At 38.0% G+C, this 24623-nt stretch overlaps 1 protein-coding gene across 1 annotated transcript in view; it reads right to left on the minus strand.

The window, feature by feature from the left end:
• Nucleotides 1–24623, minus strand: part of LOC139697231 (low density lipoprotein receptor adapter protein 1-like) — a 115168-nt gene that overhangs the window by 15920 nt on the left and 74625 nt on the right. The window contains exons 2-4 of the mRNA XM_071595901.1: nt 12531–12745; nt 1608–1720; nt 726–837 (exon numbers count right to left, since the gene is read on the minus strand). Of these exons, the coding sequence (XP_071452002.1) occupies nt 726–837; nt 1608–1720; nt 12531–12745 (440 nt within the window). The remainder of the gene's footprint in view (nt 1–725; nt 838–1607; nt 1721–12530; nt 12746–24623) is intronic.

Raw genomic sequence — 24623 nt, forward strand, 5'->3', positions numbered from 1 at the left:
ACTTTATATTATGAAAATTCATAGCTATAGTATTTAGTTCCTTATAATAATTTCCTCCCTGGAAAAAATATATTTAAATTAAGGGAAAATTCGGCTTCACAATGGCGCAAAAACAAGAAAAAAGGCAACTAAAAATTAAATATAACATTAAAATAGTCTAAAGATATCAAAAAGATAACTCAATTATAAACAGTAGATTTTTTAATTCCTTCGTTAATTCTCTATTAAATGGAGGTTTTGACTCTTCTAATATAATACGAAGACTTCCACTTTGTGGTACGCATGATAATTAAGACGAACAATTGTCTCTTCGGAATTTCACTTGCAATTAGAGTGCAATTTTTCAAATGAAGAAACGCTAATGGAATTTAGCAAGAAGGCTAATACATCCCAAATCGTGGTATTTGAATGTAAAGAAATAAAATGCAAAAATTTTGTTGCGTAAAAATCATTTCCTTTGATATTAGCAGAGGACTCCGTTCATAGTTATTGTTCCCGCATCTCCCGCAGTTTCTCTGAATTTGTTAAGGAAATAAATTTGCTCAAGTCGGTTTCACATCTGATGGTAATTTTCCTCTACGTGAAAACGTTAATTCCTCTTTCATAAATTGTTCTGAGCTAATTTAATGCCACACAAAGCCACCGCCTTACCCTCCCACATTGAGGATCTCGGAATTCTTTAATAGACTAATATATTGAAAGAAAATACATATGAAATTGCTCACCAGCTTCCTTTTGCGGCAGAGAAACGCGTGGCATTCCATGGTCTCATTGTCATTAGTTGCGATGAAAGCAAACACATGGTTGAATGCTGCATCCGCAGAGCAGTAGGAAATTCTGTGAAAATATTAGGGAATACTAAAGGGAAAGGCGAGCACTATGTTAATGTAGTATAAAGTAAATAAATATCTTATACTTCGATGATTGGAATCGCCGAAGGTTGGCTCAATTTCTTCATTAAATATTTCGATGGCTTTTAAAAATAATTTTAAAATAATATTTTTCCCAATTTAATTTTTAATTATCTAAAATACTTTAAACGAATCTCTAGATCTAGGAAATTGTCATCGACAGTTGAATTATTTAAGATAATATATTTTGTCATCATTAGTATTACAATCCTAAGATTGGTTTATTACAGCCCTCCATTCTTCTCTATTTAGTATTAATACCCTCACCCCCTAATAGCTTTCCTGCTTTACGCCCTTCTTAAATTCTTTTATGCACCGGCTGGCCTCTTGGGCTTCCTTGCTGGATCTTCCCTTTAATATTCCCTTCTATTATGTTTCTAAATATATTTAATGAAAGTATGTATTTTAACACAAATGATTCTTCAGAATGTGCGAAATGATGTCATCTTTAGCTCAGGGTGAATTCAATAATCATAAAAATATATTTAGTAAACCTTGAGGAAGAAAAACAAGTTTATTCAAAACTTAAGAATAATTGGCAACAATCGTGTTATGAGCAAAGATGTCAGTTTTTGTCTCTTAACAGATAAATCATTGAAAATGAATATGCATACATGTATGTAGGTGTACTTATTTTAAAGTGTTAAATCTATCACAAATTGAAAATAGCATAAAAAATAATCATTTAAATAATACCTGTAAATGGAGATGTCAAATTGAACTTCATTGGTTGCACTATCAACCACTTTAATTCCTCGAAGGGTGATGCTCAGAATCACGCGGCGTAGTTTCTTGCCGCTTATCTTTGACTGAAGGAACAAGAAAATAGAGTTGCTGAGTAAGCTGAGCATCAGCTATTATATTCATAAATCCGATTAACATAAATTAAATTATTGGCATTTAACTGTTGACTTCAATAGCACAACCAACGAAAAATTAAGTTTCAATGTGTATATACAGAAAAAATAATAGTACGAACATGTATTATTTAGCGCATCTTATTAAATACTGAAATATTTATTGCTGAAATTTAAGCCTTTTTAGATTAGTTTAAAAAGAAAATGAATTATTTATAATTGGTAAAAGGGTGTATTTTTTCAGCAGCAGTCGGTCTAAATCATTAGATCAGACTTTTTTTTCTGAAAAATCCAACAGAATATTATTTTCTATTTATTTTTGGATGTAAAGCAATAGAACTTCATTTAATTATTAGCTCTAAGTATTCTACATCCAAAGAATTCCAATTTAAATTTTACTTCCTACGAATGAATACCTAATCTTAATTTCCATATTTGCAGCTTTTTCCATATTCATCTGTACAGCTAGGCGTGCCCGTATTTTTCCCTGAATGTTGGTTTTTTCCAAGGCCCGCTCGTAAATATTTATGGATGTGAAAGTGAAAAATATGTCCAAAGGATTTTTGGTGAAAGACACTTGTCCGTATAATTGATTATTATTATCGGTATTCTACCGTTTAAGGTAGGTTTTGGAAATACTCAGACGACACAACCATGTATCCCTCTGCTTCAAGTAACAAAGCGTAACCTGATCCCCGAAAATACGCTAAACCCTTCTTCAATTCCTCATTGTACCTTTCTCACTTCATTCCGTCTTACATGCCTAGCCCTTTCCTAATTCTTCCTCGCTTTCCTAACGTTCTTCCATCTATCACAGTTTTCAAAACCCCACAGCCAATTAAAACGCCCTGCTTCCATATTTCCTGCCTCCGTTGGATTTCTTCATAAAATCCCCTCTCAAATAAAATCGCCATGCACAGAACTTCCTCGTTTGCGTTCCTTTCTCCCCTTAACCTTTTCCATCCTTCTCCACACTAGCACATCATGATTCTCTAATCTGTGCCTATCATTTCGTTTCAACAATAGGACTTCCGCGCCGTAAAATACCACGCTCCATATTTTTCTCGGCCCTTTTCTTAACATCCTTACTCAGCGTCCCTGTCATCAATTCCCTCCTTCTCGTGAAAGACTCTTTGCCAAGTGCAATTCTTCTCCTTATGTCCCTACAAATTTGACCATTTCGGTCGAAAACACTTCCAAGATACGTAAACTGTTCCACCTGCTCTAGGTTTTGCCCTCCTAACCTTAACCATTGTCTTTCTGGAAAATCGCATGACCTTTGTTATATTTATATTGATTCTCATCCCATATCTATCACATTGAATTTCCCATTCACTCAGCAATGCTTGCAACCCCTTAGCTGTCTGACAAACTAGAGCTTGGTCATCAGCAAACCTAACTAATTTTACGAATTGTCAAAACACTTCCAAGATAGGTAAACTGTTCCGTCTGCTCCAGCTTATGAACTCCTATTTTACACGAAATATTTAAATTATCCTCTCTAATCCTCAAAATTCACTTTATCAGTGTTTTTTTTACATTTACTCTCATCCCATGCTATTACACTGACTTTTTAAAGCGATAATCATTGTTTGCAATTCACTCAGTAGAGCTGGCAACCCCTTGGCTGACCGACAAACTTGTACAGCTTGTTCATCAGCGAACCTAACTGATTGTATGAATTCTCGCCCAATTTGCATTCCCATCCCCAGTTTTTCCCATGCCGCTTTAACCACTTCCTTCACATATACGTCGAAAGGGATCGGTGATGACGGACACCACTACCTTACATCTATTCCTAACACTGCTCATCTGGACCCTCCATCCATTACTCTCACCTGAGCAGGCTGAGACATGTACAGGTTGCAGATAATACTCCTATCTCTCTATTCTACTACTTTTTTACTGTCAAGTATCCTTTAATTTTACCCATTCACTCTATATCCTGACAGTTCACTCTAAAAAACATCCTGATTGTGTTCTATTTTCTTCTCTATTAATCCCTCCTTAATCGTTTCCTATAGGCCATACCTAATAACTATTATGACATCACTCACTCAATAGCTAGTAAATTTCCATTCCTGTTTTATCCTTTCTTCCTGAACCCAGACTGATCATCCCCTAAGTAATCATTTGCCTTGCTTTTCATCCTCTTATTAATGATTTGAGAACCACTTAAACTGCGTGCGAAATCAAACCTATTGTTCTGCTGTCCTCACATGTGGCAGCCTTTCCCTTTCTCGGGATAAGGACTGACACTTTCCCGACGAAATCCTCCGGTATAATTCCTGCCTTATAAATGCTACGAATTAGCTCATAAAAAATTATTCTCTCTCGTTTTCCTAAACCCTTCAACCTTTAATTTGTTCCGCGGGAATATTGTCAACCCACAAGGCTTTATTTGATTTAATTCCCCTGAATTCCCTTTCTATTTCGTTGTCAAGTTTTCCTGGACCCAAGTTATCCTCATTTCGTCGTTTTCTCTTTTTATATTCAAGCTTACTGGCCATGCGTCTTCACCACATAGCTCCTCCATATGCTTCTCCCATACCTCTTATAGACGCTGCTTGGACTCCTTTTGCCTAACTCTTATCCGTCGACCTATCTGGAATAGATCACTCTACCAGAAGTAAATTTTATTGCTTCTTCCAGCACAGCTCTAAGAGTCATCGGAACGCACAAGCCCTTCCCCCTCACACCAAGGTCGTAGTCCATGGGGAGGGTTATGACTGATTGCCTAGCTGTAATTCAGTAAAATTCTTATGACTTGATACTAGTAATCAATTAATCTTTATTTTAATGCTAAAAAAGCTTAACGAGTAATTTCATTCAATTATACAGTAAAATTACCAATTATTTTGGGATTACCATTGTTCATTTTGTTAGGGAATGTACATTTATGTGCTGTAATACCTGTATAGTGTATGCTTGAAGGGATATGCTTTATCTAAACCTAAAATAGAACCAATTGAAACATTGGGTAAAAGTTATTTAGTGTATTTGAATTTTATTTTAATTAATCGGCATTTTGTGTGTCACTTAAAAGAAAATGAACGTTTCTCTATAGAAAAGGAGAATGTCCTCTTATCATAAGTCATTTTCAGTGTCGCACCCTATTTACATCGTATCGCAAAGAAACGCTCATGTGATTTTTTTACACATTACTGGGTAAGAAAAGTACTCTGGTGTAAGTATCAAAAAAGGTGAAATCGAATAACCCAGGCATTTTCTTGAGACATTTACAGAGGAAAATATACGTATATTCGAAATGTGATAATCGAGGAAGTAATCGGGACACGAAGGCGAAAAATCTGGTTCAATGTCCTCCCCAAAATAACTTGAGCATTTTCTCTTTAATTTCCACTAAAATAGTTCTCGGAATCTTAGTTAGTTCGACCAGCCGTCAACAGATATCGCCATAGCCGACGGCTGAAGCGAGCCTCTTGGCTCGACTGATTACCAGTGATCAAAGCGTGCATCGTTGGAGCGATAATGCAAACTGGGTTGAAAAAGGGTTATGATGATAAGCATTGCCTTAATTTGTGCAAGGCAATTAGCTACGTTGAGCAAAAAAAATGAGAGTATTATTTTATTAAACTTTTGGGGTAAGATCATGCTTCCATTGATATTAGAAGTAGTTAAGTGTTATTATTCTTGCATCGGAAACAAACATGCACCAAAGTATTCCAAATTTAAACAGATTATCCTATTTATACACTGAATAATGAAGAATAATTATACTTAATTTTATTTAAGGATTCCTTTTCTGTTGCAACATGACTCACGTCAGAAGCGCATCGCATAGGAAGTCTGGAAATAGATCGTTCATAAAAATACCATTCGTGTGGATGTTGCGCGAGTTGAAAATCGCTGACTCTCAGTGCGTAATCGTACAGTGACAGAAGCAAGGCCGGAGGGGCCCCTCATCCTATTTTGCCCTTCCAAACCATTATCGTATGTACATATTTCAGGAGAAAAGCAAGCGTAGAGTCCTCGGATGCACCCTTGATTCCATTTTGTCCATAATAAGCTACATACCCTGCCCTGCAGATACTAAAGAACATTTCATCCCTAGTTTATAAAGGGAAATGGTAGCAGTGATCATTAGAGTGGGTTTTCGACGGAACTGTCTAGAAAGAAGACCGCGCTAGGACATGAACATGCATTGTAGTAGAACGGTGGGTTGCAGTGAAATAATATTCCCATTAGACATAAAGGGTACGTGACCCTTTACGGCCTAAGGAAATTTAATTTATTCTGATCAGTCTAAAGAAAGGCCGTAAGAAACTTAATTTATCCTTTCCATAGTGTGAAATAACTCGTCAGTTGGTTTCGTCCCATGAATATAGATTGTTGTCAACATGCCACTGAGACAGAATTAACCAAATAACATATCTCATGAAATAAGAGTTCACTGAGGGAAGATTTATTATTATGGATATCATTGAATCCCAGTTTGCAAATAAAATGCTTAAATTTGATTGGTAAAATGGCGATTTAAAGTTCGAAAGCAGAGAATAACTTGATACAGGGTGCGGCAGCATAATTTGCTGATTTGAATAGGGCATTCCCTTAAAATCAGCAAGTAATGCTGCCGCATCCCGTAGAACTCCGCTGTTAGATGAACACTGTTCCAAAGAAATAAGGAAAAGAAAGAATATATAGCAGAAAAAAAGTACATTGCCAGTTGGCCTGAAAGGCGAAATGGGTACGGCAGAAATAATGGTATTGAGCGGGAAAACATACAATTTGGAGGAATTTTAGAAGATAGATTTTCCTTCCGGCACAAAGGTCAGGTCACTCACTTTATTTAAAAGACAGTCATGCTCTTGAATATGTATAGCAAGGAAAATATTTGTGTGCACAAGGCAAGGTCTCAACCCAGGTACTTTGAGCCGATTGATTTTACTTTTCTAGGAAGTCCCATGGAAGTCTGCAATGGAAAATGTTTGGAACCGGCAGATCATAAACAAGCTGGCAAGTACTAAACAATTTCAAGTACTGCTAATAAGCTATGATATTCAATTATATTTTTAAAATATTTTGTTCCCATGAGGGCTTAACTGTGCAACTGATGCAAGTCGATAAATTTCAGAAGACCATTCCTGAGTCTTTCAGTCTTATGTTCTCAGTTCTTCATCAAACAATGAACTACCCAGAATGATGTCGTCAAACCGTTTTTCACGCTGTGCTTAAGCACGAAACAATATTTAAATGACATATTTTGGACCGAAGAATTCCCATTTTCTCTCATGTCTCGTTCAGGAAAAATAAATTATGACCTACATTTTAATTCGGTATCGGTAATTTTTTCATTTTAACGTTCAACAGAAAGCTTTGTATTTTTCGAACTCCGTATCCTTTGCGGTTTAATTAGGTGGAAATATAAAGTTTCGCCGAAAGCGATTTTTTAAATCTCTCACTGCGACTATCAAAACTCGCCTGTTGTTCACATCATTCGAAAATTTGTCAGATAACCGTGTAAATATGTATTCAATGGTAATTTACGCTCAATAGGACTTTATTCACCTCAAAATAAATAAGTTATACCTCATTTTAGCGTATGTCGAAGATTAGGTAGACAGGAAATCGGTGAAAATACGACTTAACTAGTATGAAATGAATGTTTATTGATATTAATAAAGTTCTAATGTTACCATGGAGGGCGAAAAGACCGAAATTCATGTTTAAAGAGTAGTATATCCCATTTCGTTGGTAAATTTATATCATCTTGATGGACACGTCCCCATGCATGATTATTACAGACTCATTCTTCCGTCGGTTCTCGGGGTCAATTCAGTTTCGTGCTTAAGAAAACTACGTGGCACATTCGTGAGTAGTCTCCATAACTATGTTTAGCACCGGTTGTAAACATTTATCCAGGAATATCGTGGAGCGTGTGCAACTAAGGGTCGACGTTATCGAGACTCGTGCAAAAAAGTAACGGATGATAAATATTTTGCAAATAAAATACTTGAGGAAACAAAAGAACAAAAAATGATAATCACTCGCCCTTGGTCGGTTTCTTAGATGACTCAGAAATTTTCCTCCCGCCGGTTTTTGATTCGAACAATTTAGTCCCAGATCAGTATGATAAAACATTTACCTCGGGAATAGCAGGGTGATTCTGATTCTATGAACGGGAAAACGTTTCACTCTTTGAAAGAAATGAAAAACTGTCAACAAGAATCAATGCCACTAAGGAGATAACCTGAGTAATAATATGTTTCTTCTAGCAACCTACGCATAAAGAATTTCTCTCTAATGATTGATAGTGTTCCAACGAATATAGCGACGATCAGTGTGGCATAGTACACAGAGTCAAAGATTCCATTCGTACATATCACTGACACTTTCAGTTGGTAGGCTGAAAAATCATCCAACTGTTTATTCGAGGATGCACGTTCTTGGGAAAATATTTACCCCCGAGATTTTCATAAATGACATCACAAAGAGTTCCTCCATACACATTAACACTGATGTAACGCTAATTCATTAACGTATTTTCAAGTTTTCCTTCCGTTTACAACATGGGTGTTCGAAAATAATACAGTTGATTTTTCAAAATCGTCATGCAGGCATGTGTTTGCATAGCGATGGTACGTATGTCCGTGGTGACAGATTTACACTAAAAGTCCTATCACGGCTTTGGCACGGAAGTTTGTTCTTCATTCAATGAAACGCCACAGGTATATTCCTGCATTAGCTTAATTACTGCTGGTCACCGAAATTAAATTTTCCTCTTCACCACAAACGCGTCCTTCTACCCAAAGGTTGGCTGCACGGTATTGATAGAGGTCAACTCAGATTCCGTGTTCATCCGAGGGCGTGCTAATTTCAAACGCTCAGGGAAAAGTGTCCCCATCTTCCTACTGCATGCAGCTTTATGCTAGAATCTATTAATTAGAGATTCGAGCCGTGTGGATTTTTGATGAGAGTATCCAGAGTCACCTATCGAACTTGAGTCAGAATCCTCACGTTTAGTTCTACTCAACGAAATCCTGTGCCTCTTGTACCATACATGCTGGCTGCTATCGAGAGATTTCCGCCTCTTAACACAAAGAAACAATGAGTCAATTGACGTTCAACTAAAAAATAATTGTTTTTCTATCCCAGTAAATTTCACTACTCGTAGTAAGGGAGTATGGTCGCTAAAGAAGGAAAAGGAAGCTAAGAGGAGATTCGAAGCTGAAATATGGGAATGAAAATAAGGGTTCCCACAAGAAAATACAGGTGCCAAAGATAATTCGCACAAGCCAGGATATCCGGAGACGATCCATTAAAATATATACATGGCGTATGGAGCTCATTCTTTTATGGTCGGAAAATGTGGACAACATCAGCAGTAGAGAACAAGTCAGATTTATAAGATGTTAATTTGTTCTCACAAAATATTGATTCAGTTTAAATAGACGGACTGACCATTGGAATGATAAAATTTCACTTACCAAAGAAGATAATTGAATAAATTACAGAAATCTGAAATTGCAGAGGAAGGCTAAGTGGTGGAAGAGAAGACGAGTGGTGGAAGTCGTGGGTGCAGGAAATGCGAAGAGATCGGGAGAGGGGATAGGATATATTTGGGGGCCGCTCAAATCAAATTTTAGATTGATAACCTGCATTAAAAATTATGACATCCACCTGGTTAAAGCCGTTAGAAGAACATAGTTCTCTGATTTCAATTTGATGCTTTTATAAAGGAAATTCATCAAAGATCCGAAATTGAGCAGCATAAGATTCCACAAAATTACTTGGAGCTGAATATATAATTAATTATATATTGACTCTATCTTTGTGATGTAAAGAAATTACAACTATAGTAAATTGGTAAAATACAAGTTTTTCTCGCGCACTTAGTTCTCTAACAAGAATGACTTTCTTACTTCTTTCTCCAAACAGTTCGTAGAAAGAAGTGTGGAAATGCGAGAAATTGATGACACAAAAACACCATCCTCGGTGTTTGGTCGACAATAAAAAAGTTCACTTAGAATCATTAGACCAACAATTCAATGCAGATCTACTTAGTTGGCGAAATCAATTCGAAGGAAGTTTTGATCAATCATGATTACTAAAGGTATATTCATCTAATCAATATTTTACAATCCATTGCGAGCCCCCCTTCCATCTCGGAACTCTTGTCTACTTACATCCGCCAACTTCGGGAATCTTGATGAAATCCATACTACATTTATATTATCGGTAAATTTAATATAAAAACAAATCAGTCATTCTTGGTATTTAATTACGTGGTTATTAGACGATTTTTATCCGATTTAATCCCTTCTCAGTGAAATACGAATCACTCTAATTATATTGATAGACTGATTTCTCGATATTGCTCTCTCAAATGGCTCCAATAAAAATCTTCCATCTACGGGTCGCAAATCATCGGAAACTCTGTTTAATATTTCAAATAATTGAAATTCAATGAAACGATTTTTTTTAATTCATACAAACGAGAAAATTTTTATTTTCAATAAGTTCTGAAATTCCTTGAGCAGAATAACATCCAATATCTCATTTTAATAATAATTTCCAATTCTAAATGAAATTCTCAAGTTTATTTTTTTTTGCGAATAAGAGAAATTTTCTGGTTATAAACATCTGTTGTCACAAAAGGATAAAGTAGTAATTATGCTGCAGCAGGAGTTGTTGAAGCATTGATCACACAAAAAATCTTTACATCCCAAGTAGATACGCTCTCCACAAATTTCACAGTAATATTACAAGAATCTGTCCTTTTACCCTATCCATACTCCTCACACCTACTTATTAGCCCGATAAACTTGCTGTGCATTAATTTAAAGCGTAAGTAACCTCATTTCCTTTTAACTATTGTGTTATTCTCGAATAATATTATTAATTTGACGATCATTAAATAGGCACCATCTTGACAGTTTGCTAGCATTTTCTAAATATTTCAGAAGTCGATGTTGGTCTACCAATCGATTATCTTATATTTTGATCTTTTTTTGCCATATTACTAATTAAAGGATTCAGCAAGCAATGATCGCTCTCTTGGCCTTAATATCTTAAACGTCTCTATTCCTCTCATTTACGAAGGACAAATGTCTAGGAAATTGAGGTGATTATTTTTCCATACATTAACAATGTATAAGAACCAAAGTAGCAGTACTTTTTCAGCCATATCAGTTTCCTTTATGTTTCGGGGCCAAAAGAGTCGTACGCAATGGAGTTTCAACTTTCAAGTGCTAACAGTACATACCTGTTGCCGACCCCGGTGTTGGAAGGGTAACTTCCTCGCCTGCCAACCCAGAGGCCGCGGATTCGATTCCCGCTTAGGTGGTTTTTCCTACGCCTAGGGCTTGGGTGTATGTCATTGTAATATTGTTATATCATTGTTTAAAGTCCGATGTAAAAGGCCGAAGTGCTGTTATCAGAATAATGCAAAATACATGCCAAATAAAATACCCGAAGTACCAATGTCTGAAAGATTGAAATTTCCTGTGAATAGTATCACAGAGTTTGTGAACAATGCATAAACCTTTTAAGCATCAAATTGAATTCTAATTTTATCCAAGAACCAATTCACAGCAAGCATCGGTAAAAGAAAGACCATTCAATCGGTAATGTCGGCACTTGCGTCTATCCTGAGGGGCTCACAGCGTACAACTCGAGGGGAAATATATTGTTCACGCCACGTGCTTTCAAGGGCAACCCACCGATTTAGGGTACGATTTCAATAAACAAAGACACTTATCTGTGCTTTACTTCTATTTAATGTTTAAAATGAATCTATATATCCTATTTAACTTAGAAACACTAAAATAATTCATTTTTTATCCCTGCATACTTTCTATCTCCTCTAATCACCCCAAATGCTTATTCTTTTCCTGTTTCTACCTTCCTTACCCAATATTTTCTCCTCAATCGCAGTCTTCAACATCACACTGCCTATCAGTCTCCTATTACTTGTTCTGCCTTCTAAGAAATTCCCGAAAAAAATCTGTCTCTCCTTACAGTGCTTAACACTCCGTTCTTTATTTTCCTTTCCGTAATCTTCCTTATTTCGTTTCCCCCCGCAGTAACATTTCAAAATCCTTAATTCTTAGCTTTAATTCTCTGGCCCCTTCGACCAAGTTTCGGAAGCGTTAAAAACTATGCACTATATTAGTTTTTTTCAATAGTCGTTTCCTTCCAACTTTTTTTAAGATCCTTACCATCAACTCCATTTTCTTATCAAACCTTTTCAAATGCGTTTAACAAATACATCACGATTCTATGAAAAGTCACTACAAGGGTGAAGGAAAGGTGGAGAGGATTTTGTGACTGTCGTGACCATATGTCGGAAATTACTGCAAAAATAATCCAGGAAGCTATCAGGTGCAACATTTATATTTTTATGCATCAGATTTCGCCGCATCAGGTAGTAAAGCCAATCGAGACGCAGATCGCCGCCGCAGGTTGCAGCGCGGCACAAGGTTCCCATCTCTCAACTCAGTACGGCTGTGATACCCTACGCTCTCTGTCTGTCATTTTTTTCAATTCCCATAAAACGCACGGCATACGGGTCATCTTCGTCACCTGTTTCAGCATGGAGATGCCGCAGGCATGATGGCCAGTGGTAAACGATGCGTAAAACCGGATGCTTGAAATCGTATCTTTAATTAGAGTTCCGCAGGGTCATTGATGAAAAAGAATTCGGAAATACACATGGAATTGGCGGAAATTATCGTCTCTCAACGCAGCTCGTCGAGACGTCTGCCGACCGACTCATGACCACTACAGCACTCCCTCTCACCAATGCGATAACTGCCTTGATGGCATTAGCAGTGGAAGATTCTCCCTTAGGACTTTCCACGATACTGCTGCCCATGTACTTGACGCTGAAAGTCGTATTGGTGTCCGTCTCCACGATGTCGCCTTCGGACGATCCCGGAGTCTTAGGGGCCTCCTTCGCCTTAACCTCCTCGACCTCATCTTCCTTGTCGGAGGAAGTCCATTCCTCGAGAAGCTCTGTGAGGAGAGAAAGCACATAGTGTGTTTATTGAGTGACACACACCCAATAGAACGACGGCCTGTGGAGCAATATGCCCACATTGCCGACGCCGATCCGGCATTAGGGTGGGACATATGCAGGTAATATTCAGTTTTAATGCATAATTTATGTTTTTCTCCGGCGCCATCAGCTACCAGGAGATTTTTGAAAAATTTATAATTTGAAAACAACAAAATCAATATTTTTAGGCACCGTTCCACTGCATTCGAGGAAGGTTCCTAGGTCTCTCAAACGACGTGCATAGAAACCGTAAATTAATTAAATCTGCTATTGATTGAAATAAAAATGCACTTCTATAAAGTGAAAACACCCAGTCAATATTCACACAACTGGCTTTACAGGAATATATACTGCATAACTTTCTAGTGTACCATAGGAAATATATTTTTTATTAATTTGAGGAATGATGCCAATATATTTACCAAGGGTTGACATTACAATTTTCATGTAATGAAATCCAAATCATCTCGTTTGCTTAAGGATTTTAATATCTACGGTTTGAATTTGAAGAAACTGGCGTCTCTCATGAATATAGAGTCATGCAATGATGAAAGAGTTAAGTAAATATCGTTCCTTCTCTGTTGAACTCCGAATCGTGCATGTCATGAGTGGGACACCTGTCAGAAAATACTGATTCCATAATTGAGTATGCCTGATTCATGAAAGTGTGCTATGGATGTAGTGTAGCAACAGGCTCTCGAATGTTGGATACGTCGATTAAAATTTTTAATTACAATATATCTTTTTTCCTACCAACTAAAGATAGGTTTAGGATGGTCTCAAACAAATAATCATTACTAATTACATAGTCACAGGTTGGATTAAACATTTTGCGCTGTTTCTGCAATAAAAAATGGTAATCAGATAAAAGGATCTCGATGCGTTTTGTAGGATACTATTATCATCTCGTGTTGTTGATTAAGAAAGGCTAAGACTACTTCTACCCTCTTTAGACCTAAGAAGTAGGGTAGGAGTAAAGGTGAGTGGGTCAAGAGTGAATGTTGAAGGGGCTATGACCATGGGGAAGGCGAGGGTGGTATGTACCGCATGCCGATTCGATTTAGTGGGGATGGAACAATGTATATCGCAGAAACTGTGGGTGATTGTACGAGAACTTCTCGTTGGTCACTGCACGGTCAGTTTCAATTCTATGTAGGAGGATTTCAAATTATTCTATGTATCCAATTTTATTCCCTTCTGTTCATGATGCAAGATTTCGTGGGTAAATTTGGAGGCGTAATTTTTCATAAGAAGGAGTTTTTCGAGTATTGATGGTCTCTATACTATTGCTTTGTTACTATAACCTTAATGCCTGGGTTTTCAACTGGTTCAACTTCAATCCATATTTCTCACTTAGCCTGCATTAATCCGCCCAATTTTCATCCCGACTCGAGGCCTTCCCATATCAATGTTAATAGTTCCTCAGCATGCAAATCAAGTATACCACAGAAGTTAAAAGGAAATCTTGTATCATATCCCTGTCCGTCACAAGCCTTTCCGATTCACCCTTTCGCTACTCTTCTTTAACCTTAGTCAAGCACATGTTCCGAGCTAGTTACCCATTCTCCATGCCTACGCCTAATATCTGTAATACTTTCATTAACTCCACCTGCTCCCTGTTAAATCCCTTCTGGGATACTGTAATGTGCGAAAGGACGTATTTATTTCAAACTTTGGGAAATAACCCTAACCGCGCCCTGGATTGACAGTTCAGACAATAGAAGAGGGATCTAAGGACGAGACGACGGATTCAGGAAGTAGTTTTCTTTTTCATTTTTTCAAACTGAAACTCAGACGGAAATCAATTTGGGAACTAATATGCTCAATTTAAAAACTAAGACTCAGCAAACTCTAACTTTAAAAACTCAGACTGAGAGACTCAGTAGACAATCAATGAGCACCAAGTAATCGTTTTTTTCCATTTTTTAAAATTTGAGACCCAGGCGAAAATCAATTTAGGACGTAATGTGCTAATTCTGCGCGAGTGAACATTCCGCTTCAGAATGTTTATTTTGATAGTTGTTTCGGAAAGGAGTAGAAGAAAACAATGGGAAGTGGCCGGTCGTGATTTTGATGTGGATGACTCAAACGCTCGCAAGAGTCATGTTTTATGCAGTAGTTACAAGACTATTATCATAAATGATAGCCCATCGTTCAAGGGAGGAGTTGAATGGAAACACAGAATAACCACCGCTATATATCTAAGCTTCACCTCACTCAACGCAACGGAACGCCCCCCTTAAAATTCCTTCCACTATGCCTTTCCTTCCCCTTCCTCATTTACCCAACGTTCTCCACTCTATCACAGTCTCCAACATTCCATCGCCAGTGAAAATGATCCACATCCACCTTTCCTGCCTCATTTGGATTTCTTCCAACAATCCTCTTTTCTCCCCTATAGGGCCCAACCCTTTCGGTCATCATCTGTAGTTTATTTTCTGGTGCAGCTGTCAATTCAAGTGTTAAAGTAGTTCGCAAGACCGCGGAAGTGTTGGTTCCCTCGATTCCAGACGAGACACCTGCCCGGTTGGCGGATCACCGTAATTGCGAGGGCATATCATCATATCTCTGTCCATAACAGTTACGTGTGATAAATAATTTATATGTTTTCCCGTTGCCTTCCTCAATAACGTTTATCAACGTGACACACTCACTCATATTTCCACCTTACTTGGGTCAGACGCATTTAAAGCTACCTCACTGAGGAACAGACGCTGCATGGAATACATTTGGTAAGTCCCTTGCCCTTCAAACTACCCTCCATAAATGAATATACTAGAATCAATGATCACTGCTCCTACCTCGTAGCCATAAAGGTCATCAGAGGATGCAAAATCTTCCAACATGTCTAAAGTCTAGTCCGCGAGGAGGAAATGAAAAGATAAAAGTAGAGACAAACAGCTGGAGAAAAATCGCACAACACACCACCAGTTATTTTACGTTAATCTTGAATATGATGCATGAACGTTCCCTTGCACTCTTGTGCAAGGGAACGTTCAAAGCTCACGACAAAGGTTACGCAACCAGTCTAAGAATCGCATCCATCATTGGCATTAAACTTTGAAAAACACACGCATTTTTGTAGAAACTCCATCGAGCATATCATATATCAACTAGACTTTTATATCTTCTTCTCCGATTTTGAACTTAAAAGAGATTTAATCAACGGGACTCTCACCCTGCACTTCTCTGCCCTCAGAGGGCACGGAGAAAGCAAAGGTTATAATTACATTACGGGAAGTGCATGATGCAATTTTTATTTGAAAGGACTGTATATATTACTATGCATAGTTGACTCCGTCTTTATGCTTGCGCATTAAGATGATTAAAGGGATTTTAGTCGAATTTCCATCGAAATATTCGTTATAAAACGAAAAACGTTGGGTTGAGGATCTACTAGAATTACGGAATGAACATCAATCACCATCTCAAGCTCAATCATAGGCATACTAAAAAGAAAGACTTGTACTTTTCCACAGATTTATGGAAAAGTACAAGTCTTTCTTTTTAGTATGGATATTAAATACTTCCACGAAGTGAAGCCTGAAACAATAGAATATACTCAATCATAGGCTTCAAAACCGTTCATTTTTTAGATTATTTTGTGTCTGGGTGTACTTTTAATGTAGTCTCTGTCTTTAAGAAAACATCTGCCAGTATAATTTCGAACCTGCTAGTCAGTAGCTGCTTCCTCACGGGTCAATTAGCGCATTAGTCAGGAACGTGCATATAACCCTGAATCTCTACAATTACTATATCACAGAAAAGATATTTTACCTAATTTAATTTCAATTGACTCAACTCTTGATGAGGGAACTTGCAGACATTATGAGAGCGAAAATTTGGCGAGAGCAAAAATCTTACTCTTGTGTATTTATATCTTACACTTATGCGTATAATTAGGCTCTTGAATTAAGAATCATCATATTTTTTGAACCTCATTATTTATTGGGCAAAAATTTAATTTAATAGCAAATTCTTGGATTAATGTTTAATAGATATAAGTTTCATTGATTTGGTTCCAATATTGCGTCAGTGGCAGCCATTGTAAGTCAAAACACGTTTAGTTCACCCATGCCTGACTATAGCGAGGATGGGGAACACACCACATTGATTTTCGCTAGATGGCCACAAGGAAACGGTTGATTTCGCGGAACCCACATCGCACAAACGCATCTCATACACAAAATTTCTGTTGTGAACGTATGAGCGGCACCCGATGGAAATTACAATATTTCTGATAGGGTTCTTCACGTTATTCGATGGCCTCCTTTCACAATGGCCGCAGTGAAGTTAAATGTTTACTTCCATAAGAGCAGTGAAATTGTGAAATTGAAAATGTGTCCTCTCCTTATACATTTAAAATTTAAACTTCCAGCTGTTCTATTGGTAAGCAAAGACTCTGTAAGTCTTATGTAGCATAATATAGGCATCGAATACTATTTGTTTAAAGAAGGCAAAATTTAATGGGAGAGTCGCGTGTTACCGCCATCGTTGCCCGAGTGAACTGAACGGTTAAAATTTTAACGGTTGTCGCTGGCGCAATGCTGGAGTAATATCAATGAAACTTATACCACAAGTGCATTACACATTAAGCTAAAAGCATAGCATAAAATGAAACTTTTGCATAGAAATTGTTCGAATAAAAAATTATATCTCTTCTTTTGAGCAACCATCGTGTTTTACTACAATATTTCTTAGTCTTGTCTGGCCTGAAACGAACCAATTAATCTGTTGAGTTCAATTAATGACATAATATGATTGCTTGTTAATATTCCAAGGTAAACGTATCGGTTTAACTCAAACTGCTCGAATAAAATATTCATAAGATTACACCCGCCCGGAATAACTTAGACCGAATTTCCTTGAAGTAATCTTTAAAAAGTTAAGCGTTAGTGTCTAAAGAGCTGTCATATCAGAATTAGAGCAATACGTTGAAGTTTTTTCCCTTGGTAACTGTGAAAAGACAAAGTTCACCGCTGATAAATAAATTGTATTTGCAGCAAATAATTTTATAATTACATTTAATTTTCAGTGAAATCCGAGGAATAATACATGCTGCAGGAATTTCATAGAGATATACTCCTTGTACCATATCGAGCGTACACATATTGATTGGACAGAAAGACTTAGGAATATGATGAGTGAATCCCGAGGGTCCTACGTACTATTTTAGTGGAGTTGATTTGATGTAGGCCGGAAATGAAGACATTGAAATCTATAAGTCTCTGCACGAAAGAACTATTGAGACATATTAAGAAGTAGACTTAAGTCTCACCAAAAGACTTAAAACTTGATATTTTTTGCCGATCAAAATAGAAAATTCAAATGGCGAAAGTCGAATCCCGTCTTTTCAAGTCCGTGAAATTAATTTTTTTAAATTTTTTTTCAGCAACGAATGCGAGTGCCTTCTCTGGAATTAGATTCATAACATAATTAACTTGATCAATTTAGTTATGCCTCACCTCTCAGATTAAAGCAGATGCTCCGAGAATGTAAACAAAACAAAAGTACTTCATGATTACTAGCCTCAATGAGAGTGAGAGCATGCGTTCGATTTTTGGATTGGAAAGTAGCCGTTATCATGTACTAACTCAAATGGTGATATTTTAAGTAGATAAGACCGACAGTCGATGCATTGAATTCGCAAGGTACCTAATGGTGTACATCGGGGCTTGCATTACCATATGGTTTACATTACACACTAAGCTATTGGGAGTACTTTTGGAAAGTAATAATAAATAAGAGATGATTTATGCTACTGGATTCCCAGCGGAGAACAATAAAATGCTGCTTTCAATTAGTATTCGAGGGAAAAAAAGGAGTCTCTACAATTTATTACTTCGGGTGTCTCCATCTTGAGAGGAATAAAGCACGAGCGCGTACTCTCAGCTGCGTATTACCAATATTTACGTCGAGCAAGCAACAAATGAAATCAAAGAAAGTGCTACAGGTGTGCGTATCCGCGGATATATGAATTAGGACGAGTGTATTTTGTTGGCGACAGAGCTGTAGTAGCAGAGAAAGAGAGAGAGGGAGAAAGAATTCTGATGAAGACACTTTTTAATTTAGGGAAAGGAATTAAGAGGTACCGTCTGAAGAAACAAATATAAAGCAAGGATTATTGATTTGTGGCAGAAGACCAGAATGCAACGTAGAGATTAAATGAAAATTTAAAACTAGGTGGTGTGGAAGACATGCTATTTATAAAGTGGAGCCAACAAAGTTGGAAGAGGCAAGCGGAATATATTTACTATCGATATCCCATGCTAAGACGGCATTTTATTAAAAGAAACTTTACCTACAGCCGGAATCTCAATCCTGAAGTTAAGGTTGTTCTTCATAAACTAACTGGCGTAATCTTGTTCATGGTTGCGAGACTTGGGAGAGGACAACAGCAGGAAAGAAAATTTCAAGCGTTTGGGAATCTGGTATTGCAGGAGAATTATGGAGGTCAAATGGACGGATCAAATGATTAACGAAGACAGAGAGAAGAAAACATGGGAAAGAAGAAGGGATGGCTAAACCAGAGCAATGAGAAACGGGAGGTCTGAGTCAACAACATCAAAGCTAAACGTTGCTTTAAAGTAAGTTGCTAATAAATATGTTGAGTAATTCAAATAAAGAAATTTAATACAACACCTACGTGCGCAAATTGATTTAATTCTTTATGTATTGGAGAGAGACTGCCAGTTAGAAGGATAAGTACTTCTGACTTAGATAAAATAATGGCTACGTACGAACTGAAGAAATGTTTTCTTGTCATCGCCACCGTTGACAGTTATACTGATCCCTTATCGTTCGCGAGGTAAAATAGCATCTAAAATCTGTCAGTTCTACGGTTGGTCCCGTTGACAGTTATACTGATCCCTTATCGTTCGCGAGGTAAAATAGCATCTAAAATCTGTCAGTTCTACGGTTGATCTCACATATTTTATTTTCACGCACTCTTAGCGTGGCGATGGTTTACATTTCTAACATAATCATAAAAGTAAAATCACAGAAGAATACCTCTTGTATAATATGTTACGTTAAAGAATTGATGGTGACGAAAAACAAAGAGAAAAAGCCTATATAGGCCAAAAGAGGAGAGTTGAGAGTAGAAGTGGGTGGAGAGCTTCATCAATCCAAAATAAGGACCCGTAACGAGACTAATATTGAGTTTAATAAAACCCGTGCGAGTTATCTATCAGTACTCTTTGAGTTACTCAAGCGTAAATCGTTTTTAGTTACCCAGAATTATTGGCCAAAGATGATTTCAATTTTGATTCAATGATGAAAATTTATGATCACTATTATAGGGGATAAGGACTGCGGTAAATGAATCCTTGGACCGGAATAATGAAAATGGTAAAAAATAGAGGAAAAGTGGGGAAAAAGTCGGCACCGACATTTTTCAAATCTAATCGAAAGGGGATGGGCATTTTGAATTTCAACCCAATCCGGGGTGAAGTGCCTTTGAAGTGTATTTCAGTATACATTCAATCAGGCGTTGTAATACCACTGGCTGGTTTCGATAACGGAAATTCTTCTTGGGGAAAACAATTCACCATTATATTTCTGCGAGACGGACAGGTAAAGACGTAACGGCGGCAATATGGAACTATCTAAACCCGTTTTGGCATATTATCCTGCTAGTCACCAGACGTAGGGCACCAGCGACTGAAGAAAATTTGGAAACTTTATCATCTAAATTAGAAAAAAAAATATTCAATCATTTCAGAAAATGACTCCTTGGAATGGCTGCTAAACGGAGTGCAGTCCCAGAATAAATATTTGAACGAAAGGAGGGGTCGAATTACGACTAGAAAAACCACCATCAAACCGGAAACCTCGGCATGCCAAACCAGCAAGTTGAACAACCACCTCACACCAATCTTCGTGAGGTCGTGTGTGCAGCCGATTGATTACCAATGGAAAATCGGTGGTTTCGATGCGCCCAAGTTGCAATAAACGTTCTAAATGCTCTCGCGGCCAATTAAAATCCCTATGTCCAATCTCGCTTCATTTAAGCTGCAAGAGAAAGGGGCCGGAAATGAACTCGCTCATTCTCGGGTGAGGATACTGCGCGTCTACTGTCTCCCTCTCGTCTTGGGACGCTCTTGGACCACGGCATGAGTGACGATAAGGACGCGAGCCCTTTTGAACTCTGGCAAAAAAAATGTACTTATTCCCGAAGGAAGTGCACTGCAGGAAGTAAGCTTCGTGAAAACAAAGGAGGCGGCGCTGAGTCAACCCGATAAGGATATTGTGCTCTCCAGTTCTACAATCTGTCGCGTTAAACCAGCCTTAACATTTTGCTCGTGAAAAATTATTATTTAACTTACATTGGATTTCCTGGAAAGCTCTCAAGACAACCAACGTTGAAATAACCTACCGAAGTATCATTAGTAATTATTGTAAAGCTTGCTTGCTAACGACAGGCAATACGACTAGGTTTACTCCTCCGGCGAACACGTGTGCGGAGTTTAACAAGTCCATGGGTCTGGGCCATTTCTAGGGGTTCGAACCCTGAGGAATCTGATGACCAGACAAGGGCTAATTACAGAATGAAAAGATGATATCAAAAATATTAATATTGCCAGTGAAATTTGCGGAAAATACCGGCAACACCCAGGTGCGCGAAATAGATAGGAGTCCAGTGATGGAGAGAGGGACAGAGAGCATCCACGATATACCGTGGCATCGAACTCTCGGATTCCCATCGAACTAAATAAACTGCACGGATTCACGAGGAAATTCCTCGATCACATGAAAGAGGACTTGCATAGGGAAGGGGAAGCATTCGTATCGATAAATAGAACGAGTCATCAAATAGCATAGCGACGATACATGGACACCCTAAAATATTTCGGCTTGAAAGGACACGAAAAAAATAAATTGCAAGGGAATACTAGCTCGTTGGTAGAAAGTAAGGCCACCTTTTTTTCCTACACACTCCAAAGAAATCCCCAAAAAGTTGGACAATAATTAAAGTTCAAATAGATTTTCGTTTCGATCATAGAGTTTAAAAGAAAAAGTCACCGTAGACTTGACAAAAGCCTTCATCGTTCTAACGGGCGAAAAAATGAGCGTGAGGACCCTTTTTTTACCCGGAAATTGTGGCGTGCTGGGAAGTATGTGCATTGTCTGTCTAAAATACGATGGTATTGAGGTTGAAATTCATCACAGGAACGAAAGATTGAGTTTTATAATGATGTCATTATCTACGTTAATGGTAAACAATCTTCAGGAAAAATGAACGCAATCGAAATGCATAAAATTCACGGTAATGTATCCGGAATATTGAAATTTGAAAAAAGTTGCCATGAATTCGGCTACAACGGTTAAGATATAGAAATATCTGCCCGCGCGATGAAAGATGATACGGTTACCGAAGCAGCTGATTCATATAAAATCTTTGTGCTTCGAGGCAGGATGATCGGTTCAGTGGCTGGGATGAACTCATCTCCCGATTCTATTTAAACTTTATCAAATGTACAAGTTGTATGCTAGCAAATTAACTTTATCACAAAAAGGTTCCTACGAATCTACACCACCAAATTGCATTCGTTAAAACGCAAGTATTCCGTGGTAGCAAAGAAATTTAAATGGACAGCGGCCGAAATTCACTCATTCCGGAAATCCCGATCATCGTTCATGAAATCCAGTGCACGACCAAATAAAGAAAAAGGGAATTCCTATCACTAAACGATTCCTCCATTTTGATACCTTAAATTTTGCTACGGGGTTGTGAATGTAATTAAAACGTCGACAGTCGTAAAACTTGGCAAAACAAATGCCAAAAGAATGAATGGTATGAGTGACGGACGGAGTGCAGATCTCGGCCGGCAGATGTGCGCCACCTTCGCCCCGGGAGATGAGTGTGGAAATTGAGCCCCGACTCGACTTCCGTCTCTCCCTCTCTTTCTCTCTCTCTCTTTCACGCACACACACCCTCAACAACCGAACACCCTCTCCTACCAGCGCTCATTCTCACCCCCTACACGCAACGACGTAGTCAGTGTTGAACCTAAAATGAAATCAAAGAAAAGAAAGGAAATAATCGAAGGGCTGAGAAAAACAAAGATTATGCAAAAAAGTTACTGATGTGACATCGGCCGAGAGGAGATAGAAACTGGGGATGAAGGATCTTAGAATCTGTCTCAAGAGGTGCCTCAGAATTTTGCCCGCGGTAAAATTGAAGTCGCTCACAGTTCCGTATGACAACATTAATGACGACAGATGTCTGTGACTTTCTAGTTTTAAGATATACAGGATAAAAGATCATGTTTCTGGACATGGCTGACTCCCCGTAAGCCTGGTTAATCATACCGACAGTTTCGGTAGACGATTTCCCAAGCTTTACCGCAAATTTGATGGAATAACGCTGCTCCAAAAACTTCGGCATCGCGTTCCGTGACGTGGGTCGAGCGTGGAGGTTCGCGTTAACAGAGCTCCTCACTACACCACAGCTCAGAGCCGACTGCCTTTTTCAGCGTCGCTTGCCAACATACCCCCCTCCAATCGCAGCCCGTCAGAGCGGTGCTGGGCGCGCCTGGAGCGGCGGGAAAAAATCAGTACACTTATTTTCCGGACGAACCCTGTATGTACAAAGCGGACAGACGGGAAGATTATTTTGGGAATTTTTTTCGATAAAAAATAAATGCAACATAAACTGCTCTGACATTCTCAACCCCGATTTTAACATGATATTGAAAAATTTAAGGGCGAAATGGGCTTCCAGGATCAACCATGAACTTTTAGAACTAATAGAAGAAATTCACGGAACAATATACTCATACGTGTATATATCCTACCATTTTATCACCTGATTTGAGTAAGTGATAAATCGCTTCGAAATCAAAAAAGAAAAGGTGCAGACAAATGTGAAGAGTTTTGAGGAATTCGTAGTCTAATGACCCTTGCGTCGAAGATTATGGTGGTTGAGTACGCAGGAGAAATAAAGAATGGAGTAAGGTAGGGCTGCTCTTTAAATATCCTTATGTTTGATGTCCCTAATCGTCAATAACCTTACATTCAAAAGGTAATTCAAAGTCGCGACCGGGGTAATATGAAAGGAGGAAAAATAATTACACACTGAAAAGGATGGGAATTTGGAGATTGACGGCCGATGTAGCGGTTACAGATAAAAAAAGAACTGCCGAGAATATGAGCCTGAATGAAGATAAAACAATGGAAAGAAATTATATTCGATATTTACAATATTAGCTATCAATAGGCACAGATGAGTTTGTCGGAAATATACCAAGACTCACTTCCAATATATTCATCGTATTGATAGGAAGGAGATCATACAAACACCGCTTGTTAGTTAGTATCTTCCTGAGAAAAAGCTCGTTTGCTCGGGAGGTTATGCAGTATGGCAGGAGCTGACTGATTACTGATACCATAAAAACATTAAGCCCATTAAATTATTCATTAAAATTATTCTTCGGGTCAACACAACACATCATTTTGATCATGATAATCCTCAAAGTAGTGCCTTGCTAAAATAGCCTCTCCACATTTTATTTCCTCGATCCCCTTTCTTCCGTTCGTCTACGGTGCATTCCGGGAATCGACATCCCTCCCACCTATTCATCCGGAGCGTCAAAACATTTCCCAAATACCACTCAAATTCCTTCCATCGTTTCTTCCCGGGTTCAAAAACGTTTATCCCTCATCTCTATTTTATAAAATCATTAAATTCAATATCTTGGAAAAGCTTCGGAGCAAAACATCATTCAGAAGATAAGTAACACTATCTTCATTAAATACCCAGAAACTTTAGATGGGTAATTTTGTAGCGATGCGTGTATGAGTTTAGACGTTTCCGCAATGCAAGCAATTTAC

The sequence above is a fragment of the Hetaerina americana genome, unplaced genomic scaffold (genome assembly GCF_022747635.1).
Source record: "Hetaerina americana unplaced genomic scaffold, ioHetAmer1.1.p SCAF_70, whole genome shotgun sequence".
In the NCBI taxonomy this organism is placed as follows: Eukaryota; Metazoa; Arthropoda; class Insecta; order Odonata; family Calopterygidae; genus Hetaerina; species Hetaerina americana.